This window comes from Sturnus vulgaris, chromosome 24 (assembly GCF_052056855.1).
Source record: "Sturnus vulgaris isolate bStuVul1 chromosome 24, bStuVul1.hap1, whole genome shotgun sequence".
NCBI lineage: Eukaryota > Metazoa > Chordata > Aves > Passeriformes > Sturnidae > Sturnus > Sturnus vulgaris.
This window is the reverse complement of record NC_142266.1, coordinates 5670315-5694448: the sequence shown is the minus strand read 5'-3', so window position 1 is coordinate 5694448 and position 24134 is coordinate 5670315. Positions and strand designations below refer to the sequence as shown.

The 24134-nt window shown below is 58.2% G+C and overlaps 5 protein-coding genes across 9 annotated transcripts; 3 read left to right on the top strand and 2 right to left on the bottom strand.

Annotated features, from left to right (window-relative positions):
• Positions 1-19: 19 nt before the first annotated feature.
• Positions 20-2742, bottom strand: TMEM234 (transmembrane protein 234). The gene is made up of 5 exons (XM_088178187.1): positions 2688-2742; positions 1741-1892; positions 1045-1111; positions 804-896; positions 20-342 (listed from the first exon to the last, which is right to left on the bottom strand). The coding sequence occupies exons 1-5, from the start codon at positions 2698-2700 to the stop codon at positions 281-283; spliced, it is 387 nt and encodes a 128-aa protein (XP_088034313.1). The 5' UTR covers positions 2701-2742; the 3' UTR covers positions 20-280.
• Positions 2743-2754: 12 nt separating this feature from the next.
• On the top strand, positions 2755-7280 carry EIF3I (eukaryotic translation initiation factor 3 subunit I). Of its 3 annotated transcripts, XM_014885636.2 has the most exons (11): positions 2755-2821; positions 3020-3112; positions 3207-3294; positions 3868-3933; positions 4688-4837; positions 4918-5045; positions 5329-5439; positions 5749-5838; positions 6279-6352; positions 6523-6615; positions 6913-7280. In XM_014885636.2, the coding sequence occupies exons 1-11, from the start codon at positions 2819-2821 to the stop codon at positions 6992-6994; spliced, it is 978 nt and encodes a 325-aa protein (XP_014741122.1). In that variant the 5' UTR covers positions 2755-2818; the 3' UTR covers positions 6995-7280. The 3 variants fall into 3 exon arrangements, 2 of the variants coding, with proteins under 2 accessions (XP_014741122.1, XP_088034273.1); XR_015808243.1 differs by lacking the exons at positions 2755-2821; positions 3020-3112; positions 3207-3294 and adding an exon at positions 3446-3648 and having other exon boundaries at positions 3753-3933; positions 5166-5439; XM_088178147.1 differs by lacking the exons at positions 2755-2821; positions 3020-3112; positions 3207-3294 and adding an exon at positions 3477-3648 and having other exon boundaries at positions 3753-3933.
• Positions 7281-7954: 674 nt separating this feature from the next.
• Positions 7955-11558, bottom strand: LOC106858788 (myotubularin-related protein 9-like). 2 transcript variants are annotated; one of them, XM_014885630.2, is made up of 11 exons: positions 11242-11558; positions 11002-11058; positions 10712-10820; positions 10354-10479; positions 10105-10278; positions 9443-9660; positions 9191-9352; positions 8956-9097; positions 8664-8884; positions 8399-8550; positions 7955-8279 (listed from the first exon to the last, which is right to left on the bottom strand). In XM_014885630.2, the coding sequence occupies exons 1-11, from the start codon at positions 11421-11423 to the stop codon at positions 8116-8118; spliced, it is 1707 nt and encodes a 568-aa protein (XP_014741116.1). In that variant the 5' UTR covers positions 11424-11558; the 3' UTR covers positions 7955-8115. The 2 variants fall into 2 exon arrangements, with proteins under 2 accessions (XP_014741116.1, XP_014741117.1); XM_014885631.2 differs by lacking the exon at positions 11002-11058.
• Positions 11559-12966: 1408 nt separating this feature from the next.
• Positions 12967-14086, top strand: FAM167B (family with sequence similarity 167 member B). The gene is made up of 2 exons (XM_014885561.2): positions 12967-13365; positions 13690-14086. Exons 1-2 carry the CDS (start codon positions 13075-13077, stop codon positions 13951-13953), a joined length of 555 nt encoding a protein of 184 aa, XP_014741047.2. The 5' UTR covers positions 12967-13074; the 3' UTR covers positions 13954-14086.
• A 1448-nt stretch (positions 14087-15534) lies between these two features.
• On the top strand, positions 15535-23972 carry LCK (LCK proto-oncogene, Src family tyrosine kinase). 2 transcript variants are annotated; one of them, XM_014885673.2, is made up of 13 exons: positions 15535-15673; positions 18483-18589; positions 18691-18772; positions 18869-18959; positions 19043-19141; positions 19633-19736; positions 19818-19967; positions 20356-20508; positions 21231-21410; positions 21812-21888; positions 21986-22139; positions 22481-22612; positions 23339-23972. In XM_014885673.2, the coding sequence occupies exons 2-13, from the start codon at positions 18488-18490 to the stop codon at positions 23539-23541; spliced, it is 1527 nt and encodes a 508-aa protein (XP_014741159.2). In that variant the 5' UTR covers positions 15535-15673; positions 18483-18487; the 3' UTR covers positions 23542-23972. The 2 variants fall into 2 exon arrangements, with proteins under 2 accessions (XP_014741159.2, XP_088034270.1); XM_088178144.1 differs by having other exon boundaries at positions 18691-18959.
• The last annotated feature ends 162 nt before the right edge of the window (positions 23973-24134 follow it).

Below are 24134 nucleotides of genomic sequence, written 5' to 3'. Positions count from 1 at the left end.
ATCCATCAGTGCCAGGAGGTCACACTGGATAATTTATTAAAGCTGGATAATTTATTAACTATTTCTTATCCCTCCAGTACTAACAGGTCAGTTTAACCATTGTGGTCCCAAAACAGCCACCAAAAATCCCTTTAGGCACAGAACTGGCTGTCCTTGGGATGGGCCTGGTGCCACCCTGGCACTCAGGGAATGCCATCCATGGATTTTACCATCCCAAAACTGAGCCTGGAGCCCCCTCAGCCACGAGGGGAGGAGCCTTGGATCAGGTTCTGCTGCTCCTTCAGGCCCCAGCCACGCACAGGGAGATTCCCAGCATGGTGAGCAGCATTCCTGCCACAGCTCCTGGGGGAGAGAAAGGCAGAAAGTGGGAATTATCCTCAAAACAACAACCTCAGGTTTCTTTCCCAGCTCCTGGACTTTGAAACTTTCCAATTTCCTGTTTTTTCCTGCACCTGAGTAGGGTGGGTGGACATTTGGAGGCTTTTAGGCCACTCCTTTTCCATGGTGGGCATTTTATTCAGGGTTCAGTTATTCCAAAACCTTTTATTCAGTTAAATATCTCCTGAGAGAAAAGCTCAAGCCTATAAACTCTTAAAGCTTAAAACAGGCTTTAAATTTACCAGCCCAGGCCAAAAATCTGTTTCAATTCCCTTTTAGGTCCTGCAGCCAGAGCTGCTCTGACCCCAAAGCCTTGTGGGGTGTTTGGTGTGTTCAGAGCAGAGCCCCCACATTATAAATCAAATAAAATCATATCAATCAAATCAAAGCTGGTTTCTTGAGGAAATGCTGGAAGAGGGACTCACTTTTCCCACCAATGTCCTCTCCCAGGATTTTCCCAGTCACCAAGGTCACAATCAAAGCCAGGGAGTTGCAGAGTGGCACTGCCAGGGACAGGTCTGAAATACAAGTTCAAAATGGAGAAATTTGATTTATTTCTGATTATTCCAAAGGAGCTGTTTGGTGTTTGGCTCAGTCACCGACCCACAGCTCTGATCCTGCCAAAAATCCCATAAACCCACCCCAAAAAAAGCAGCAGGGACTGACCTGTGGAGGCCAAGGTGAGGTAGAAGAGGAGGGATCCAGCCTGGTTGAGCAGGAAGGGCACCAGGTACTGCAGGAAAACACAAATCTGGGTGAGGGTTCCTATAAATAACTTTGTAATCATTGGCTTTCCCTGTTACATATTAGCTTTTGCATATTATTATTCATCATTTGATATAATGTATTTATCACACTACTGTTTATATATGTTTTATGGTGCATACATAAACTGACAGATTCTATTATACCAACAAGCAGTTCAAAGGGAATTATAAAAATTGTACCATGCCAAAATATTCGTGATTAATAACAACATGCAAAAGCCAATAATTTGTTATTTATAACAGTCTTTATTTTAATATTATGCTAAGGCCTGTGTTATAATATATTTATCACATTACTATTTATATATAATTTACACAGTGCATATATAAACTGAGGGATTATACTATATAAAAATGCAGTTTAAAAAAATTAAAATTATCAATTGTGCCATACCAAAATGGTAAGGTATTAATTATTATTACGGGATTATATTATATAAAAATGCAGTTAAAAGGGATTATAAATTATGCCATACCAAAACGCCATGGTATTAATTACCGATTACCATGATGGTATTAATTTTTCGTGATTAACACCGCCATGCACAAGCCAGTGCACCGATCACTGACGGGTTATTTGGACACGGGCTCTCACCTTGCGATTGAGGCTGAGGACTCGCAGCTCTGCCAGGAGCTGGCCCAGGCGGCCCCTGCCCGGCTGCTGCTCCGTGGTGGCCGCTGCCACCCTCAGGAAGGGGCCACTGGTGCCCCAGAGCGCGGCCACCAGCGCCACAGCCGCGCCCTGCCCTGCGGAACAGCGGTGAGATCATTGTTAAAATATCCGCGTCCTTATAATTCACAATACCGAGGTCTGAAGTGAAGCGCGAGCACGAGGTAAAGGAAATTATGTGATTAAATCATTGTGGTTTTAATCAACTTGTTGTGGATATTATGTTTTGCAGGTAAGTTGTATCTACTACCAGCTTGCAAAATCAGATTTCCCCATAGTCCGTCCTGCCTTTGTTTGATCAATGCTGCCTAAATACAAAAACCAGACTTCCAGATTTCGCTGGTGGTTATCTGTGAGCCTGACTATCACTGGAGACTCTGTGAATTTGTGTAAGGATGTTTATTCGATGTTTATTGCTCACCTGGCAAAATTATGACAGCTAAAAACCAAAAATTATTGATTATGAGAAACCACAGTATAAGAAAAGGCTGCAAACCAAGGTTCGGTGGAGCGGGCGGTGACCCCTCACCTTCCTCAGTGCCGCTTGATCCGTCTGTATCAGATAAAATAATCTAAATTTTGTTGAATATCGAGACCTTTGTTTCTCATTTATAACAGCGGGAACTGCTCAGAGCCGCAGCCCGGGCTGGGAGTGCCCAAAGCCGGCCCGGAGGGAGCTCGGAGCAGCCCCCGCTGGAGCCGGGACGATCCCTAAACTCCTTCCCGCTCCGTGCTCGCATCCCTGCCCCGGTCGCAGCCCGACCCCTTCTCCACAACCTCCCCTGAGCCCTCACAGCCCCTCAGCGCTCCCCCAGCCACGCTTTCCCCCTTCCCCAAACAAACCCTCCCCGCCGCCATCGCTCTCCCCTTACCCAGGGTCGCCATGGCGACGCCGTAGCACTTCCTGGTTTACCCGGAAGTCTCTCTGTTGCTATTGAGGCGGTGACGTATTTCCGCTTCCAACCCGGAAGTGCTGCCCCCCTCACGCCTCAGCGTGGCCGCCATGGTGAGAGCGAGATCGCCGCGGGCGCGGGGGTCGCGGTTTGTGGTCGCCAGCGATGATTTAGCGGCTCCACGTCCCCGGTCCTGTGGCTTGGCCGCCCCTCCGCGTCCCAGGAGTCCCGGACCGGGGGCCACGCTCGCCCCCCGGCCTCAGCCGCGTTTCCCTCCCGTCGCTCATTTGTTATTTAATCGTTAATTGCAGAAGCCGATCCTGCTGCAGGGCCATGAGCGCTCCATCACGCAGATCAAATACAACCGCGAGGGAGACCTGCTCTTCACCGTGGCCAAAGATCCCGTGAGTGCTCCCCACCCCAGGTAATTAACGCGCCGTAATTAACGCGCTGATCGTTGATTAATTTTTTTATCTTTTTTTTTTAATCTCCTCGCAGATTGTCAATGTTTGGTATTCGGTGAATGGGGAGAGGTTGGGAACCTACAATGGGCACACGGGAGCTGTGTGGTGTGTGGATGCCGACTGTATCCTTTGATCCCAAAAACCGGTTTAATCCCATATTTTAGTGGCTGATTCATTCCCGCTGGTTCCTCCCGGCTGCTCCTCATTTTCCTCTCAAAGAGGAACATTTCACTCTGCTGCCGCCTCTTCTTTTCCTCATCTTTTGGGTGATTTTCCTGCCTTGCTGCGATTTGGGATAAAATCCCAATGGATTTTTGGATTTGTTGTGCTTTTTGCTGCTTTCTTGGATGTTTGGGAAGATTTTCCACGGGCAGTAGAGACAAAAGTGTGGAAAAATTACTTAAATGCAAGAAAATGAGCCTTTTGTTTCAAATTTCATGAGAACTTTGTGGGATTTTGCAGTGGGAACTTGTTGCCTTTCCTGGGGTGGATTTTGCAGAAAAATCCCTTTTTAAAACTGAGCATTTTCTTTCAAATTTCACGGGAAAATTGTGGGATTTTGCAGTGGGCTCTGCATTGCCTTTCCTGGGGTGGATTTTTCCCCAAAAAATCCCATTTTAATCCTGTGCAGAAACACTCCCTGGGTGCCCAGCCTGTGGAATTTGGGGCTGAAATTCCCTTAACTGGTGGCCCAGGGGACACCAGGCACGTCCTGACGGGCTCTGCAGACAACAGCTGTCGGCTCTGGGACTGTGAGACAGGTGAGGCCATTCCCAAATTCCCCCTGGGGACACCTCCTGAGCCTGGGGACATCCCCACACAGAGCCAGGCTGGGGAAGTCCAGGAGAGCTGGAGAGGGACAAGGATGGAGGGACAGGACACAGGGAATGGCTCCCACTGGTGTTTTGGGTGGATATTGGAAGGAATTCTTCCAGAGGTGTCCCTGCCCAGGGCTGGGAGAGCTTTAAGTCTCTTCCAGCCCAGCCCATTCCATGAGAAAAGCTGGAAAACCATTCCATTCTTCCAATCCAAACTCAACCCATTCCATTCTTCCAGCTCAAACTATTCCATGAGAAAAGCTGGAAATCCATTCCATTCTTCCAACCCAAACTATTCCTTGCTAAAAGCTGGAAAAACATCCCAGTCTTCCAATTCAAACTATTCCAGGCTCCCAAACTATTCCATGAGAAAAGCTGGAAAACTATTTCACTCCTCCAACCCAAATCATTCCACTCTTCCAACCCAAACCACTCCTTGGTAAAAGCTTGGAAACCATTCCACTCTTCCAACCCAACTCATTCCATTCTTCCAACCCAAACCAAACTCATTTTACTCTTCCAACCCCAAACCATTCCACTCTTCCAATCCAAACCCAACTCATTCCATTCTTCCAACCACGCTAAAATCTGGGAAAGCCTGCAGTGATTCCCGAGTGGATCAGCGGTGGCTCCCAGCCCCTCTGGCTGTCCCTGCCCTCCTTTCCCAATGATCCCAACGTTCCTGTGCTGCTCCCAGGGAAGCAGCTGGCCCTGGTGAAGACCAGCTCGGCCGTGAGGACGTGTGGCTTCGACTTTGGAGGCAACATCATCATGTTCTCCACGGACAAGCAGATGGGATACCAGTGCTTCGTCAGCTTCTTCGACCTCAGGGACCCCAGCCAGATTGGTGAGCTGCCCCTGGGATCTCAGGGGGCTGGGAATGCTGGCTCCAGTCCCCCTGGGCTGCCTCATTCCTCCATCCCACAGAGAACAACGAGCCCTACATGAAGATTCCCTGCAGCGATTCCAAGATCACCAGCGCCGTGTGGGGCCCGCTCGGGGAGTTCATCATTGCTGGCCATGAGAACGGGGAGCTCAACCAGTTCAGTGCCAAGGTCAGGGCCTGGGGGAGGCTGGAGCAGCATTCCCAGGGGGATCAGGGCTGGAATGTGGGGTTTGGGGCTGCAAACAGCAGTTTCAGCAAGGAGGATTTAAATACTCATTTTAATATTCAGGAGGCTCCCCTGAGCGAGGCTGGAATTGACACAGCACAGAGATGTGGAACTGAATCCATTCCTAAATTCCCTTCTCACCCAAAGCATTCCAGGATTCCATTCCATGTTGTTTTTAATGAGGGAATCACTTCCCAGCTCCCTGAAAATTCCTCTTCCCCTCCAGTCAGGGGAGCAGCTGTCGAATATCAAGGAGCACACCAAGCAAATCAACGACATCCAGACCTCCCGGGACATGACCATGTTCATCACAGCTTCCAAGGATAACACAGCCAAGGTGAGCTTTTCCAGCAGCCTCTGGAGATTCCCTGGCAGGATCTCAGCTCAGAGGGGGTTTTGCACCTTGGGAATGTTCAGTGAGAAAGGAGAGGTGCTAAGTTAAGAGCCAGGCATTGAAAATGAAATTTTTATTTTTTTTTGCCAATTTGCCACCTCTGGAAAGCAAAAGATTTCCCTTTCTGGGGGAATATTTTTGGGATTTGAACTTGCAGAGGGAGCATCCATCCATCCATCCATGCAGATAAGGCCCAGCAGCTGGAGCTGTGAGAGTTAATTCATGAGTTAATTCATTAATTTTCCCTCGTAGCTCTTTGACTGCACATCCCTGGAGCACCTGAAGACGTTCCGGACGGAGCGGCCGGTGAACTCTGCTGCTCTTTCCCCCATTTTTGACCACGTAAGGATGAGCTTCCTCAGCTCAATCTGATCCAGACTAATCCTGGGATTCCTGCATTGGGGGTGTTCCCAGGCCAGCCTAAAACCAGGGCTCTGGAATGAGCCTGGGGAATTTTGGAATTTTGGGGAATGAGCCTGGGGAATTTTGCTGGCACGCTGGGAACAAAGTTTTGTATTCTCTGGTCAAATGTGTCAGGGAGGTGGGAATTCCTCTGAGGGTTGGAGGGCTGCTGATGGATTTGTGGGATTAGTGGGAAGTGCTGGAGGTCTCCAGGGAACCTCTGGACCTGGCACTCACTGCTCCAAACTGGTTTCAAGGTGGGGAATCAATGTTGGGCTCGATCTTGGAAGTCTTTTCCAACCTCAGTGATCCCGGGATTCCCTAAATCCCAGAGGGAAGCACTGAAGGGTTGGGATTTCTCTGGTTTCTCTCTCCTGCAGGTGGTGCTGGGTGGAGGGCAGGAGGCCATGGATGTGACCACGACCTCCACCAGGATTGGCAAATTCGAGGCCAGGTTGGTCTGGATCCTCACCCCGAGCACTCCTGACATCCCAAGGATTGCATTTCCCTTCCTTTGGGGAAGTTGGCAGTGCTGGAGAAGCCCTTGAGGGTTTTTTTTTTGTTTTGTTTTTATTTTTTGAGCATTCTGTGGTTTTGTGACAATTTAAACCTTCCTCCTGCCAGGTTCTTCCACTTGGCTTTTGAGGAGGAGTTTGGCAGAGTCAAGGGGCACTTCGGGCCCATCAACAGCGTCGCCTTCCACCCTGATGGGAAGAGGTGAGAGGCTCCCTGGGGATCTTGCAGTGTCCCCAGACCACCCAATCCCACTTTTTAATTGGGATATGACCACACTCACAGGGTTTCTGTGGTGGGAATGGAACCAGCACCTGAATTCTCCCATTTTGAGCCAGCCCAGGGTTTCACTCACACTGTGCCCCACACTTTGGCCACATAATTTTTTTTTTCCCCCCCACTTTGTGATTCCTGTGTGAGTTTCAGGAGGGGGTGGTGAGGCCAGACTTCCCATTCTTTGCTCCCAGCAGCGTTCCTGACTTTTCCCTTTCCTCCCTGCAGCTACAGCAGTGGGGGTGAGGATGGCTACGTCCGCATCCACTACTTCGATCCCCAGTACTTCGAGTTCGAGTTTGAAGCCTGAAGGAGAATTTCCCTCTCTTCTCTCCTCTTCTTTTCCCTTCTCCAACCCCTTGCCCAGTCCATGGGCTCCAGCACAGGACTGTTGGAAAGGCCTGAAGTTATTTTTGGCAGCGATTTTTGGGGGCTGTGGGGAGTTGGGGAAGTGGGAACTCGAGCAAAGGGCAGGAATGGTTTTTACTGGAAGAAGAGTGAAGGGAACTGGGTTGGCTGCCTGCCTGCTGGGCATATTTATAAATCAGGGGAGGGGAAAAAAAGAGGAAATAAATAGAAATCTTTTCTAAACACAAGGAAAACCACCTCTGTGGGGGTTTTTTTAGTTTGGTTTTTTTTTTTTCCTCTATCTGAACCAAAATTAACCCAAGGACTTTGTTTTCCCAGCTCGGTTGTCAGTGCTTTGCTCCACACCCATGGAGCAGTGCTGCTCCTCCTGGGACCTCTGCCCCTCCATGAACTCCATCCCAGGGAGGCTCCACAGCCTCAGGCCCAGCCCTGAAGTGTGAAAAGGCTGGAAGTGCAGCAGCCAGGAATTGTTTTCCAGCTGCCACGCACGCTCCTGGCCCCGCTGCTTTGTTTATCTGCTGGGCTGACCCCGAGCCAGCTTTCCTCATGGAACAGTTATTTCCTGCCCTAGGAGCTTGTGCTGCAGATCTTCACCCTCCCACCCTCCTGTCTCTCCAGAGAGGTGTTTTTTGGGTTTTTTTGGTTTTTTTTTATCTCTTTCCTTCCTCAGAATTGGGCTCAAGGGCACAATTCCCAGGCTGGCTCCTGGCACGACACTGAGGCTGCTTTTGTGAGTTTGTGGGGGGATGTTGGTTTAGTGTGTCCTGTTGTGGTTTTTCCTGTGATCTGCTGGTTTTTTTTCGTGTGATCTGCTGTCCTTTAGCTCCAGAGCCATCCACAGGCACTGCTGAGAGCCCAGAGGGAAGGAGCAGCTTCCCTATGGAAGAGCAGGACACAGGCAAAGGCTGGGAGAGAGATTTACTGAAACAAACTCAGGCTGGGAAAGGGGATCTGTGCCCTCTCCCAGAGCTGTCCATGGGGTCTGTGTCCTGCACAGCCCTTCCCATGGGAAAATCCAGTGTCACCTTGTCCCAGATCCACGGGGACCCAACTGTCCCCTCTTCATTTTCCACTCTCTGTCCCAGCAGTGGGCTCAGGGAGGGACTGGCTCAGCCTTTTCCCTGTGCTCTCCTTGATGGAGGACTTGTTTCCCTCCACCAACCTCTGGATCTCTGCCCAGGCCTCATCCAGGTGCTGGGAAGGACGGATCCAACGAAGGAATAAACCTGGGAGAGAAGGGGGCTGGGTTTTATTTCAGCCCTGTCAGAGAGGCAAAGGCAGAGCAGCTTCCCCTGAGCCAGCCCAGCTGGGAGCTGAGGGCAGATTTTGGGAGGATCCTGCTCACCCTGCCAGAGCTGGATGCTCTGGGGCTCCACGGAGGGCCAGATCACCAAGGGGTTGTGTGAGTAGAGAGGGTTCAGGAATTTGTGCTTCTCCTCAGGCTGGTTCAGCCAGGCCCAGAGCGAGTGTGTGCTCTCCTTCACCTTACACAGGCTCCTGGGGGGGGACAGGAGGCACAAATTTCAGCCCCCAACAGGGTTTGGTGTCACCTAAACTACAGCCAGGAGGGGTTTGCAGGGTGGTGGCCGTGGCTGTGCCCCCACACCCACCTCTCCTTCTCGTTGTTGCACAGGAAGGTGCCATAGGAGGAGGCGTAGGCGTTGTCAAAGAGGGTGAGGAGCAGCTGCTCCCCAAATTCCAGGGAGAAGGGGAACTGGCGGCTCAGCTGCCACACGCAGTCGAGGAAGAGGAGGAAAAGCGGCGCCTCCTGCTTCCCTCGGGCGTGCGAGGAGGCGGAGCGGGCGCAGCGCAGGTGGAAGGGGTGCCCAGCCTGCGGGGACACGGCGTGAGGGCACCCAGCCAGGCTGGCATCCCCACCCTCCTCAGCACTGCGCCTCTCACCTCGATCCATTCCCGCTGCAGCAGCGCCTGGAATCCCTCCAGGGTGCGGCAGGACGGGTCCAGGATGAGCTGGGCCAGCGCTGTCACCAGCAGCGTGGTGTCTGTCCCCTCCGCCCCGTGCACCAGCACGTTGGAATCCTCCCTGCCGTGGCGACCACAGGGGTGACACCTGGATTTTGGGCCACACTGGTGGCGTCTTGGGCAATGGGAAAAGTGAAGGTGCAGCTCTCCTTACCTGTCCAGGCACTGAGCAGCCAGGCAGGCCGTGCTCAGGGCAGCCTTGACGTGGCTGAGCCAGCGGCTGCTGTCCAGCCGGGCCAGCCAGCGGTCCATGCTCAGCGAGGGCTCCGTGCACGTCTCCACCAGCCTGATGAAGCTCTCCTGCAGCGGGCGGCCTCTGGGCAAGGGCACGGAGGTGTGGGGGGCTCGGTGGCACTGTCCCTGTCCCCACAGTGGTGGCACACAGGCGACATCACCCAGCCCTCACCTTTCCAGGGCTCGGTGCAGCCTCCTCCAGTGCGGGTAGCAGGATTTGGGCTCGGTGCCGCCGCCGCTCATCCGTGCCTGCTTGGCCGCCTGGGCCGAGCGAGTGTCGATGATGAAACCTCGCTCACCCTCGTCCAGGATTGTCCCCAAGAGTTTCTCGTCCTCTCGGCACCGCCGGCGGTTGGGACCTGTCAGGGGCTGGCTGCTGCGGAGCAGGGCCTGGGAATGGAGAAGAGAAAGCTCCAGGGGGACCTTAGAGAGCTCACAGGGCCTAAAGGGGCTCCAGGAGAGCTGGAGAGGGACTGGGGACAAGGCATGGAGGGACAGAACACACACAGGGAATGGCTTCAAACTGGAGAAGTGGAGATTTGGGTGGGATATTGGGGAGGAATTGTTCCCTGCGAGGGTGGGGAGGGGCTGGGATGGAATTCCCGGAGAATTTGTGGCTGCTGCATCCCTGGAAGTGTCCCAGGCCGGGTTGGAGCAGCCTGGGACAGTGGGATGTATCCCTGCCATGGCAGGGGTGGCACTGGATGATCTCCAAGATCCTTTCCAACCTAATTCTGGAATTCTCTGAAGACAGAATCCCTTTTCCTACAGCACATGGGCAGAGGCACGGAGGGCTCCCACCCCCCTGCCCCTTGAGGGGGAGGGAGGACTCACGGTGCCGTTTTTGGGGTGGAAGTAGCTGAGCACGGGGAAGCGCCCGCCCTGCCGGAACCGAGCCGCCTTGGTCACCGTGTCATCGCCCACGGCCGCCGGCACGATCACGGCGGGAGGGTACGAGGGGCAGGCGCTGAAATCCCGGTTCACGGTGCTCAGCCGCCACTGGCTCGTCTGGGGGAGAGGCGACATCAGCGACGAGCCCGGCCCGGGGGAGGGGAAGGCTCGGGTCCCTCGGGCCGGGCTCACCTGAGAGGAGAGCTGCTGGAAAAAGCGCTCGAGGGGGAAGCGGTGCCAGCCCTGCTGCAGCCGCAGGCTCGGCGGGCGGTAGAAGAACGGGTACATCATCATCACCGAGTCCACGGAGGAGAGAGCCTGCGGCGGGGACAGGGACAGGGACAGAGCCGCTCAGGGACACCGGGCACGGAGCAGAGCGCTGGCACTGTCCCCGTGTGCCATCCCCGTGTCAGGGACACCGGGCACGGAGCGGAGCGCTGGCCCCGTGTCGCAGCCGGAGCTGGGTGTTTACCCAGTTAATGCCAGAGCCAGAGCAAACACAGCAGCGTTTTTTCCCCCGGCCAAGCCTTTGCTCGCCGGCCGAGCTCACCTCGATGGAGCTGGCGATGTTCAGACACTCCTCCATGCCCGGGATCTCCAGCTGCAGCACCTTCAGGTCCTTGCAGCGCAGAGTGATGGTGCCGGAGGAGCCGGAGATCCTGCGGGAGGTCGGAGTGGGGGTCAGGGCTGCCTGGAGGGGACACTTGGGGACACACAGACAGCACCCAGCTGCCCTCTCCCCCCTCGGCTGTGCCAGACTTGAGGCTCTCATCTGCCACCGCAGCCAGGATGGGGCACGGTGGGTGGGTGGCAGAGGCAAGAAAGCCAAAAAAGCCACACCTGGTGTCCCGCAGGGAGCCGCCAGTCCCAGCCTGGTACCAGCCTAAATTCTGCACTCTGAGGACGAGAGGAGGTCAATGCCCGCCGTGCCGCGGAGAGCCGGGAGGAAGAGGAAGGCCACGGCTGGGCGGGGCAGCGCGGTGCCCGTGGGGTGCCCACCGGGGGAACGGGCGGGATCCCCCAGCTCAGACAGGGTGACAGGAAGGTGGCAGGAAAGGACAGCCCTGGGGACAACCCCACCTTTTCTCCACGGCGTCCACGTTGCGGATGAGCAGCCAGAGCTCCAGGTCGCCGCGGGGGCAGGAGGAGAGCAGCAGGTGGTGGCTGGTGATGCACAGGGTGCCCCGCACCGCGGGCAGCCCCTGTCGCGACAGCAGCACGTTCTCCACTGTCGCCGTCTTGATCAGCTCCGAGAACTCCATGGGCGCTGCCTCTGCCCGGCGCGGGGAGGGAGCAGAGGGAGAAAGGGGAAATCCTGCAGCTCTCGGCCCGCCTGGAAACCCCTTCCCTTCCCTTCCCTGCGCGTCACGCGGGCTGTCCCCTGTCCGTGCTGGCACTGTCACCTCCAGAGCGCGGCAGGGCGACACTCCCAGCACCAGGCAATGGGGAAACTGAGGCACAGGGGCTGAGCTGGCTCCAGTCTCCCCCGTACCGGCTGTGCTGGACGGGATTTTTTTGGGAGGGAATGGGATTGCAGCGAGCAGCGAGCGGTTCTTCCCTGCCCTGCTGGAGCTGCACCCCGTTACCGGCCCCGTTACCGGCTCGGCTGCCGGGGTCCGCAAAGCCACCGCCGGGGCTGGAGACCGGCCAGGAGGAGGAGGAGGAGGAAGGTGGATGGGTGGCGGTGATCCTGCCCCGGTCACCGCTCTGCTTACCTGCTCGGGCGGGGGGCAGGTGGGGACCTCGGGGGACACTCGGGGTGTAAGCAGGGGACCTCAGAGTGCCATAAGGAGAGGACTTCTGGGGTGCAAGCGGGAATTTTGGGATGCAAGCAGAGAACCTTGGAGCACAAGGAAGAGGCTCAGGGGGCAAGCAGGGGATTGGGGGGGAGCACCAGGAGTCTTGGGGTGCAAGGAGGGGACCCCGAGGTGCCAGCGGGGCATTAGCGGGGAGCTCGGGGTGCTCGGGCGGGGATTTGGGGGTGCAGGAGTTCGGGGAGCTCGTGGTGGAAGCGGGGGCGGGGGTGGCGATGTCCCCGCACAGCCCGGCCCGGCCCGGCCGGCGGATGTCGGGTTTAAGGTGGCCCGGTCCGGAGGGACGCGGCGACACCGGGGCTGGGGCTAGGGGGGATTGGGGGGTCACTGCGTGCGTTGCGACAGCGAGTGGACACTGAGGACCCGTGTGAAGGGACACGCGAGGGGACAACGGAACTCGAGAGCAGCGCGGGGGGAGCAGGCGGGGAATTTGGGGGATACTCTGGGAGCGGGGCTGGAGGGGACCCACGGGGCAGGTGACACCCGGGGGACACAGGTGAGACCCCTGAGCCACCTCCGCTGTCCCTGGAGCCCCCCGGGCAGGGAGGAGGTGGCACAGGACGGATCCGGAGGCGGTTCCACCTTAAGGTCCCGTCCGGGTGCGGGACCCCGGCTGCCCCCCGTGGGCACCCCCCACCCCCCTCGTTTCTTTTTCCTTCCTTGGGCTTTTTTTGGGCCCCCCCAAAGGGCGGGGGAGCGGCTGAGCCGGGGGATAAATCATTCCCGCTCCTCCGTGCCCGGTGAAGGCTCCGTCCGGGAACGCGAAGTCTCCTCCCAAGCGGAGACAATGATGTTAAAAAAGAAAAGAAACGGAAAAAAACAAAACAAACAAAAAAAACCACCCCAAACACAACAAGCCAAAAAAAAAAAAAAAAAAAAAAAACCTCCTCCTTTGCACTACTCTGGATAAGGAAATCCCTGCCCATCGGATTTGTCCTCGAGGGGTGGATAAATAGCCGGGAACCCGGCGCAGCTGGGGCACGGAGTGGGTGGGTGGTCGTGATCAGGGTGGGGGGGCTTCATTTCCCCGGCGAGAGGGAGGTGCTGAGAGGGCAGCGATCAGCGGGGATTTTGGGGGGGGGACTTTGCTTGTCCCACCATGGCCTTGAGCCAGCTGAAATTCAAGGAGCTGGGCGAGGAGGAGCCCACCTGGGAGCAGGAGAACCTGGACAGCGTGAAGGCGCTGACGGCCAAGCTGAAGCTGCAGACGCGCAGACCCTCGTACCTGGAGTGGGAAGCTCGGGTCAGGGGGCAGCGCTGGGGGGCTCGGACCCCCGGGGGCACCTGGGGGGCACCTCAAAGCTCCGGGCACCCCGAGGAGCAGCAGGGTGGTGGCGTTTGTGGCTTTGCCACCATGGAGGCGGCTCTGGAGTGGCTCAGGACGGAGCTGGTGAGTAGGACGGGGACAAGGATGGGGACACCGTGACATGGCAGGGGCAGGATCTGAGCTCCTCTGCTCGCTTTGCTGCTTGTACACGCATTTTCCCCAAGATTTTTCCGTGGCTCTGCCCCTGACCCCGCACCGGGGGTCGTGGCCTTGAGGGGTTCAGCGCTTGTCACCCCCTCCTGCTGCACCGGGGGTGACACAGACAGCACAACCCGCGCTGTCCCCGAGCTGTGACCGTGCCCACGCTGGCACCACGGGCTGATCGCGGGGTTTGTGCCCTGGCCGAGCCCAATCCCCGCTGCATCCCGGTTCCCTTCTCCCCCCCAGCGGGACATGCAGGCTCTGGACCAGCGGCTGGCGCAGCAGCTGATGCGGCTGCGGGCGCGGCTGCACCGGCTGAAGGTGGAGCAGGCCTGCCACCAGCACAAGGAGATGCTGGACGACGCCACCTTCGGCCTCGAGGGCTGCGAGGAAGACTCGGATCTGCTCTGCACCATCCCCCCCAAGGCCGCTTTCCTGCTCTCCACGCCGCTCAAGCACATCGGCGTCACCCGCATGAACATCAACTCCCGGCGCTTCTCCCTCTGCTGAGCCACCCCCGCGGGCAGCCCGGGGGGGTTGGGGGCTCCAAGATCCCCTCCCCAAATTCCTCAGGACTCGGGGCGGGCGGTGCTGCCCCTCCAGGGTGATGCCAAGCCTTGGCGGCACGGGAATGGCACAAGAATGACACGGGAATGGCACGAAAATGGCATGGGAATGTCACCGGAATGGCACGGGAATGATATGAGGATGGCATGGGAATGACACGGGAATGTCACTGTCCCCACGGGGCACGGGGAGTTTTGGGGCCTGGCCCCGAGGATGATGAGGTCAAGCTCGATGGGAAATGTGGGGAGCAGCCCCTTGAGGCAGAATAAAAGGAGCTGAGGGCGGCAGCTGCTGGTTTTTCCTTCCAGATGTGTCCCTCGGCCTTTTTTGGGCGGGTGACAGCTCCAAGTGCCACTTGGGGGATGCGACTTCCACAGAACCCCGTGAGCAAACAGCGCCAGGAAAGCTGTGGGGTGACCCAGGGATCATTTTTGGGGGGCTGTTTCTCCTTCCCAGGACACGAGGAAAACCCGAATGTGCCCCCCAAGCTGCCACAACCCCCACCCCGACACCTCGGGGCTTCCTGCCCGTGCCTCGCCGAGCTCCCTGCGGCTTCACGTTCGATCAAAGAAGCCAACACAATGCTGCTGTGGTTGCCGTGCTCTGAGCTGCCTCCAAAACAGAGCTGCCAGCCCGGCAGGGGCACCGCGTGTCCCCTCAGCTCCAGCCCTTGTCCCCGCGGCTCCCAAAATCCGCCGTGACACGGAGGTGACACGGAGGTGACACGGAGGTGACGGCCACAGCGCGGGCTGCGAGCTGCGGGATGTGTCCAAAGCGCACAGGGGACATCGGGGTGGCAAGGAGGGGACACCGAGAGGGGTTTGGGGGTGAGGGAGGGGCAGCAGGGACAGAGGGTCCCGCAGGGCACGGGGAGGGGACAGCACAGGGGACAGCACAGGGACCGAGGGGTGCTGGCAGCAGGGACAGAGGGTCCCGCAGGGCACTGCCAGCCTAGCCCAGAGCGCGGGGAGGGGACAGAAAGGGACAGCACAGGGACCGAGGGGTGCAAGGAGGGGACACCGAGGGGGATTTGGGGATGCGGGAGGGGCAGCAGGGACCGAAGGCCCTGCAGGGCACGGGGAGGGGACAGCACAGGGGACCGAGGGGTGGTGGCAGCAGGTGCCAACCCCCTGCTCACCACCGGCCTGGGGCTCTCAGCGTCCCCTCGCCCAGGGGCGACCCGCGGGGCCGGGGATGGCAGGAAGCCATCGGGGTTTGTCACTCGCTCTTGCGGTCGGGAGCGAGCTGAGAACGGGCTCCTCTTGAGTTTGCTCATGAGGCAGGAAACAGGGGCAAGGCGGGGAGAGCAGGAGCGGGCGGCGGCAGCGCAGCCGGGCTCGGGGGGCTCCTCTGCGCACCCCACAGGGTCCCACCCGATCTTGGGGGGCTCCTCTGGGCACCCCAGAGTCCCACCAGAGCTCGGGGGGCTCCTCTGCTCACCCCGCAGGATCCCACTCGATCTTGGGGGGTCTCTCCGCACCCCTCAGGATCTCAGCAGAGCTCGGGGGGGCTCCTCTGTGAACCCCTCAAGATCCCAGCAGAGCTCGGGGGGCTCCTCTGCGCACCCCAAAAGCTCCCGGGGGGATGGGGAGGACGTGACGGGCACGGCCCCAGCGGGACATGGGACTCTGAGAGCGGCCGGTCCTCACCTCGCTGCCACCAGGTGAGAGCCGGGGGAAGGGGCTGCGGGTCCAGGTGGGATTTGGGGGAGCAGCTGAGGGGGGCTGAGGGGTGTCCCGAGGACAGGGATGGAAATGAGGGTCCGGGTTTGTTCTCGCAGGGGTGAGAGCGCTGGAGGCCGGGTGGGGATGGGGGGGAGCCAGGCTGGGCTCCCCAAATCCCTCTGGGGGTCTCTCAGGTGGGGGCGAAGGCGCTGTCCCAATGTCCCCTGCCAGCCTGGGGGTCCTGCCGGGGGTGGCAGCGCCGGGGACCCCGCAGGGCTCTCCCCAAACCCCCATTTCCAGGGCAAAGCTGGACTTTTGTCCCCAGGGCCAGACATCATCTCGGTGCCGGTCCCTCAGGGCTGGTGCCCAATTTTGGGGATTCAGGAGCTCAGAAATTCCCGTTTTTTGGCGCTGGCTCAGTGCAAACACCTCCCTGCTGCAGTGGCAGCCTTGGGGACACTGTCCCCGGTGTCACTGCCAGGCTGTGCCAGCGCTGGGTGTCGGTCCAGAGGGCTCACAGCTGGCTCACAGCTGGCTCACAGCTGGCTCACGGACACAGAGGTGAACCAGGGAGAGCAGCAGGGATGGGGTCAGCCCAGATTTCAGCGCTCCTCACACCCGCCCACCCTGGTGACAAACCAACAGGACCCGGCCAGGGCCACGTGGGCAGAAGGGACAGCACAGGACAGGGAGCCGGGAGCTCCAAATCCAGAGAAAATAACCCCCCAAAAAAATCAGGGAGAGGGGGACACACCTGGCAAGGACACCTGGACACGCACAGGGAGCACCCTCATACCCCCCCGTCCCTGCCAGGCCCCTTCACACAAAGAAATTCGGTTGCACAGATGCAGCCACCAAAAAAAAAAAAAAAAAAAATTCGACTTCAAACACCCTTTTTTTTTTTTTTTTTTCCCTCCTGGCCCTGGCAGAGCGCAGGTGAAACGGCTGCTGCTGCTCGGTGGAAATTACGCTGTGGCTTGGGGCTGTAAGAAAAAAAAAAAAAAAAAAAAAAAAAAAAAAGGCACAATAGCTGCACCTCCCTCCTCACTCAACCCCGGGAGGAAAAAACAGCTCCGGGCACTGCTCTGCTCTGTTTGAAAAGCTCTGGGGAGCTCCTCTATAGGGTCAGGGGGATGGATTTGGGATTTCTCAGCTGTCCCTTTGCTCTGGCCAAGAAATGTGGGCACTTTGCTGTTGTTCTTCTTCATAAATTCTGGGTTTGAGCTGAGTCCTGCTCAGAAAGGTCCTGAAAATGTTGACGAATTTTGGATTTTTTACTCTTCCGCCTACCAGCTGAAGTGTAGGAAGTCTTGATGGTGTTGGGAGTTATGAGGAAAGAGTCAGCAAAAGAAAATCTGCGTTTGAACATCCTGCCTACAGTGCGGCCAAACCCCTTTCTGGGTGCCAAAAAGTGTCCCCAAATGGGTGTCACCAGGAAATGAAGGCACCGGGATGGGTTTTGAGTCCCCGAAGCAGCGGTGCAGGGCATGGGGACCTCGCTCTGAGTGTTCTCCTGGCCAGAATCACCCATCCCTGCTCCTCTGGCCACCCTGGCGACAATCCTTGTGTCCCTGCCACCTCCGGGCCTGAGCAGGGTGGCTCCTGGTGTGGAAAATCAAATCTGGAAGAGCAGGTTGGGGGGCTTGGAGTGACATTGGGGGCTGGCAACACCCTGGGGACCCCAAACCCCCTTTAAGGATTCCAAACACTCTCTGGGGACCCTAAACCCTCCTTTGGGCCCCCAAACCCTTGTCAGGGATCCTAAACCCCCTTAGGGACTCCAAACCCCCTTTAGGGACCTCCAACCCTTCTCAGGGACCCCCTGCAAGGCTCAAACCAAGCCCCCACCGCTGTGTCCCCCTTGGCACTCTGAGAAAAGGTGGATTTTTAAATTTTTTGAGCGTGCTGGTGAAAACCCCGGCCTCTCAGGCAGGAGAAAAAAAAAAAAAAAAAACAAACTATGCCAGCATCGTCCAGCCCTGGCAGTGCACGGGGACCTCGCAGCTGCACGGCCCGGCTGTCACCTCCCAGCCGGGTTTGGCGGCGGGGGTGACACACCTGGGTGGTGACAAAACCCCCCTGACACTGCAGGGCCCCTAGAGAGGGGTTGGAGATGGATCCCGGCCCCGTGGGTGGGGGGGATTCTGCCCAAGAGCTTTTTCCGGAGCCCACGCTCGGCTCCCGGGGTTTTGCCAAGCTCAGCACTCTCAGGAAAGTCAGAGGTGCCCGGGTGAGCCCACGCAGAGCTGGTGACATCGGTGGCAGCGCAGTGACAGGGACAGCGGTGCCACCCTGGCTGAGCCTTGAGGGTGTTCCAGGGGCGGGGGTTTAGGATGGGAGTTTGTAGGAAAAGGAATTCGGAAGTGCTCGCATCCAGCTGTGAGCCCAGATGATTTTGGGATCGGGGAGCTCGTTTTGCTCAGCCAAAGCTCGTTAAAGCTGAGCTGCAGGAGTGAATTAATTGCTAATGAGATATTAATAATGAGGTTGTTATCTGCGGGGAGAGCACAGGGATCAGCCCCAGAGCTGCACGGTGGGGAGGAGCTGGCACAGGAGGCGCTGCCAGGCTGGGGACTAATTGCTTTCGGTGGTTTTAATTAACGAAGGAAAGATAAATGAGGCTGGTGACAGAGAGTCAGGGAATGTCCCCAGATGAGCTGAGGAGCTGGGATGGGCAAGGTGGTGTGGGAAGGTGGATGGGTGGAGGGATAATGGATGGAAGGATGCAGGGATGGGGATGCACTGGAGCAGGAGGAGAGGCAGGGATGAGGGTGCCAAGGCTCCCTGTGTCACCTCTGTCCCCCACAGCCACCATGGGCTGCTGCTGCAGCTCGGACTATGACGAGGACTGGATCGAGAACATCGACATTTGCGAGCACTGCAATTACCCCATCGAGCCCGACAGCAAGCGCCAGGTGAGGGGGGGCTCACACACCCCAATCCCGGTAGCCAAACACCCCCAGAGGTGGCCAAACCCCACAAGCTGAGGGCTCACGGGGTTCCTGTCCCCTGGCAGAGGCTGATCCGCAATGGCTCCGAGGTTCAAGACCCTCTGGTGTCCTACGAGTCCTCGTCACCTCCGCGCTCCCCCATGCAAGGTGAGGCACGGCTGCGGCTTGGGGGGGGCTGTGACACCCCCAAAGTGGTCACTGCCACCCCCAAAGTGGTCACTGCCCCTCCTCTTGTCCCTCCAGAGAAGCTGGTGGTGGTCCTGTACAACTACGAGCCCACGCACGACGGGGACCTGGGGCTGCGCAAGGGGGAGAAGCTCCGAGTGCTGGAAGAGTGAGAGAATCCCGGCCGTGTCCCAGCCCTCCCGGGGGTCCCTGCGGGCTCTGCGGGGGTCTCACTGCTCCGTGTCCTTGCAGGAACGGGGAGTGGTGGAAGGCGCAGTCGCTCACCACGGGCCAGGAGGGGCTGATCCCCCACAACTTCGTGGCTTTGGTGAACAGCCTGGAGCCCGAGCCGTGAGTAGGGACAGGGCGGCAGCGTCCCGGTGGGAATGGGTGTGGTGGCTGCGGCTGCAAAGAGAGAGAAAGGACAGCAACACACACGGACTTTTTTTGGGGAAAAAAGGCCAATTTATTGTACTGACAGCCCGGATTTAAAGTGTGTTAGTGCAGCCAGGACAGGACAGGAGCTCATGGGACAATTGGGAAAAACATCCTTGGGACAGCACCTCAGGATGTGTCCCACGGGAAAGACACCAGGGGTTAATGTTGGTGATGAATTCCACTCTGTTTGTCACCGTGTTGTCACCCTGGGAGACTCCTCCCTAACTGAAGCTGCAGTCAGCTTGTCAGCCTGGGAATGGAGCTGGGAGTCAGGAGAAATCCAGGCCTGACAAGAATTCCCAAGCTGGAATTCCCTAACTCTCTAAATGTGTGTGTCCATTAATGGGAAAGAGCCAAAAAAAACCCCCCAAGGGCTCCCCCTGAGCCCTGCCCCGTGTCCCCAGGTGGTTTTTCAAGAACATCAGCCGCAAGGACGCCGAGCGGCAGCTGCTGGCCTCGGGGAACACCCACGGCTCCTTCCTCATCCGCGAGAGCGAGACCTCCAAAGGTGCCACCCGCGGCTCCCTCGGGCTCGGGGGGGGGGGGACACGGGAGGGCTCTGGGGTCCCACGGGTGTCCCTGTCCCCAGGCTCGTACTCGCTGTCCGTGCGGGACCTGGATGAGAGACAGGGAGAGACGGTGAAGCACTACAAGATCCGGAACCTGGACAGCGGCGGCTTCTACATCTCCCCCCGCAACACCTTCGGCAGCCTCAGGGAGCTGGTGCAGCACTACACACGTGCGGGATGGGAATGGGAATGGGGCTGGAATTGGGCGGGAATGGGGTGGGAACGGGATGGGAATGGGGCAGGGATTGGATAGGAAGGGATGGGAATGGAGGGGAATGGGAATGGAGTGGGAATTCGGCAGGGATGGAGTGGGAATTGGGTGGGAATGGGGCAGGGATTGGACAGGATGGGATGGGAATGGGAATGGGGGGGAATGAGGTCGGAATGGGGCGAGAATAGGGTGGGAATGAGAAGTGGATGGAATGGGAATGAGGATGGAATGGGAATGGACTAGGACGGGATGGGATGGGATGGGATGGGATGGGATGGGATGGGCAGATCCCTCTGCTCCCTGAGCCCCGTGCCGCGCTGGCCCAGCTCTGCCTCCCCCTGGCCCAGGCAGCTCCGACGGGCTCTGCTGCCGCCTGGGCAAGCCCTGCCGGACGCAGAAGCCGCAGAAGCCGTGGTGGCAGGACGAGTGGGAGGTGCCGCGGGAGTCGCTGAAGCTGGTGGAGAAGCTGGGAGCGGGGCAGTTCGGAGAGGTCTGGATGGGTGAGTCAGGGTGAAACTGGGGCACCAGAGAGAGCAGCAGGATCCTCCAGCAGGGAAAAATCCAGCTGGGATCTCACACGGAGCAGCCAGCACAGCCCAAGGTGTGGGACTGGAAGGTCCTGGAAGAAGGGAGAACCCAGCCCAAATTTCCTTTCCTCCCATCCCTGGATCCCTGCTCCGCTGGTGGGGACAGGGGTGACATCATGGAGCTGCAGAGCTGCTGGATTTGTCCCCACTTGGGAGTGTCCCTTGAGTGCTGGAGCAGCTGTGGGGGTTTGGGGGCAGATCCAGCCACAAAAACCGAAAAAAAAACCCCTGATCCCTGAGTGCTGTGGTGGGGCTGCCCTGCTCCCCTCCATCCTTCCCTGCTTCCTTCCTTCCTTTCCCTCCATCCCTCATTGTTCCCCTCCATCTCTTCTCTCCATCCTTCCCTGCTTCCATCCATCCCTCCCTACTTTATTCAATCTCTCCCTGCTTCCCTCCTTCCTGTCCCTCCATCCCTCTCCTCCATCTTCCTCTGCTCCCCTCCATCCCACAACAAACATTTTCGGCGCATCAAACCCCATCTCCACCCAACCTTCCCGACTCCCACCCAACTTTTGGAACCTCCAGCATCTCCTCCTTTCCTTGTGACCCTCCCTGGCGCCGCCCTCCTCGGCTGGCCCCGCCATCCCCACCCGCCCCGTGTCCGGATCCCGTTTTTCCCTGGTTTTTCCCCCAAGGATTGTACAACGGGCACACGAAGGTGGCAGTGAAGAGCCTCAAGGCTGGCAGCATGTCCCCCAGCGCCTTCCTGGCCGAGGCCAACCTGATGAAGAAGCTGCAGCACCCGCGGCTGGTGCGGCTCTACGCCGTGGTCACCAAAGAACCCATCTACATCATCACCGAGTTCATGGAGAAGGGTGAGGCCACCTCGGGGGGCTCCAGGTGCTGCCACATCCACGGGGATGTGGCCGCAAAACTCTGGAATTTTAAGGCTGGAAAAGATTTTCAGGGCAGAGTTCAAGCTGGGAAAAATCGCCACCTAAATTGGCTCGGAGCGCTGTTATTCCTAAAATTGGTTATTCCTAAAACTCTTCCAGGGGTGTGACTGCAGCACCTCCAAAATCAGTAAAAATGAAAGATTGGCCATGTGGAAATTTGTTAATTTTAGAGATTTTGATGCCTCTAGCTTGGGGAAAAAAGGATTTTCTGTGTTCTGCTGTCCACACTCCCAGAGCTTTTTTTTTTGGGGGGGGGCGGGACAGTGCCCTTGTGACCCCCCCATGGCCCCAGGAGTTGAGAATTGCTGCTTCCATCACAGGCAGCCTCGTGGACTTCCTCAAGACCTCGGAAGGAGTCAAACTCAGCATCAACAAACTGCTGGACATGGCAGCACAGGTGAGGTGGGGGGAGCAGAAAAATTTGGGATGGAGCTGGGAGAGCTCTGCAGGGCTGGAGCTGTTAATTAACAATCGCGACCCGTTCATAATTACAGATTGCTGAAGGCATGGCCTTCATCGAGGCCAAGAATTACATCCACAGGGACCTGAGGGCCGCCAACATCCTCGTCTCGGAAACTTTGTGCTGCAAAATCGCCGATTTTGGGCTGGCCCGCCTGATCGAGGATAACGAGTACACGGCTCGGGAGGGTGAGCCCAGCCCAGCCCCGGGGTCACAGAGCTTGGGGACATGGGGACATGGGGACAGGGACCAGCCTGGCTCTCTGGGGAGCTGCAGCAGGGGGTGCCAGGATGTTTTTGGGTTTTTTTCCCCTTTTTTTCCATCTCTGTCCCCGCAGTTGGAGGGGGATGCGGGGCTCCTGCTTTGCGTGGCTACCGCAGGCTCGGGGGGGGGCTCAGCCACCAAAGCCAAAGCTCGCCCCCAGGCAGCGACAGAGCCTGGCTGGGGGTTGTCACATCGGATTAAACCCAGCGCGATGATCCCAGCTCAGCCAGGGCGCTTTATCCCCTCCCTTCCCGCCGCTTCCCAGGGGCGAAATTCCCGATTAAATGGACAGCACCCGAGGCCATTAATTACGGCACGTTCACCATCAAGTCGGACGTGTGGTCCTTTGGGATCCTGCTCACCGAGATCGTCACCTACGGCCGGATCCCGTATCCAGGTCAGGATTTTGGGGCAGCTGCGGGGCTGGCACGCCCACGAGGAGTGTGTGCATGCAGCGCTGCACGCACGCTGCTGCCAGCCTGGCTCCCTGCCCTCCACCCAGCCCGGCGTGGCTACACCGGCCACGGCCCCCAAAGCCACCTGGGGAGGGGTTGGAGGGGGTGGAAAAGGGTGGGGAGTCCCCCCCCGGCGGGGTTTGGGGTGGGTGGGTGGTAGCTGAGACCTGAAGTGGGTGCTGGGTATTGTTCTGGTTAGGGTGATCAAGCCTGGGGTGGTCCCTACAATCCAAAGTGGGTGCTGGGCATTGTCCTGGCAAGGGTGACCAGTCCTGGGGTGGTCCTTGTCACCCAAATTGGGTCCTGGGCATTGTCCTGGTAGGAATGACCAACCCTAGGCTGGTCCCAAAAACCTAGGGGTGAACCAAATTGGGTCCTGGGCATTGTCCTGGCAGGGGTGACCAACTCCAGGGTGGCCCTTGTGGCATGGGGGTGACCCCAATTGGGTCCTGGCAGGGGTGACCAACCCCAGGGTGGTCCCTGCAGTATGGGGGAGACCCAAAACGGGTCCTGGGCATTGTCCTGGCAAGGGCGACCAACCCTGGGGTGGTTCCTGTGACATGGGGGTGACCCAAACTGGGTCCTGGCAGGGGTGACCAACCCCGGGCTGGCACCCACACCACGGGGGTGACCCAAACTGAACCCCACACGTGTTGCCCTCCCTGCAGGGATGACCAACCCCGAGGTGATCCAGAACCTGGAGCGGGGCTATCGGATGCCACAGCCGGACAATTGCCCCCCGGAGCTGTACGAGCTGATGAGGCAGTGCTGGAAGGAGAGCCCCGAGGAGCGCCCCACCTTCGACTTCATGAAGAGTGTGCTCGAGGATTTCTTCACTGCCACCGAGGGCCAGTACCAGCAGGAGCCCTGAGGTCCCTGCAGCTGGCACAGCCCCGGTTTGGGGTGCTGGGGGTGCCCCACATCCCCACGGACATCACCCCGAGCTGGGATTAAACTCTGCTTGGAACTCGCAGGGAAGATTTGAAGCGCTCCGGAGCTTGGGAGCTGCAGATTTGTCACCTTTAGATGGGGATGGACGGCTAAAGCAGAGCCCCAAAAGCCGGGGGATGGCACAGGGAACTCTGCTGGTGCCCCGAGGGTGCCCACCCTGCTGTCCCTGCGTTTTCCAGGGGGCAGATCCAGGCTCCAGCCCCTCTGGAGCTGCTCTGGCTGTGCCCCCTTTACCCGCCCAGCAGCGCTGGCCACTGCACCCCTTGGCCGTGGGATGCTCCTTGTCCCCCCACGGCGTTTGTAGGACCCATCCCACAATAATTTTGGGGAAATAAAAGCCTTTTCAGCGGCGGGGTTCTCGCAGCGCCAGGCTGCCATGGGATGGGATCTGCGGGGTGATACCCACGGCAGACGGACCTCACTCACACCAACCCACCCCGGGGAGCCCCTGGGACCCCCCTGACCCCAGCCCAGCCCTCTGAGACCCCCCTGGCCCCTCTCTCGCCCACCCAC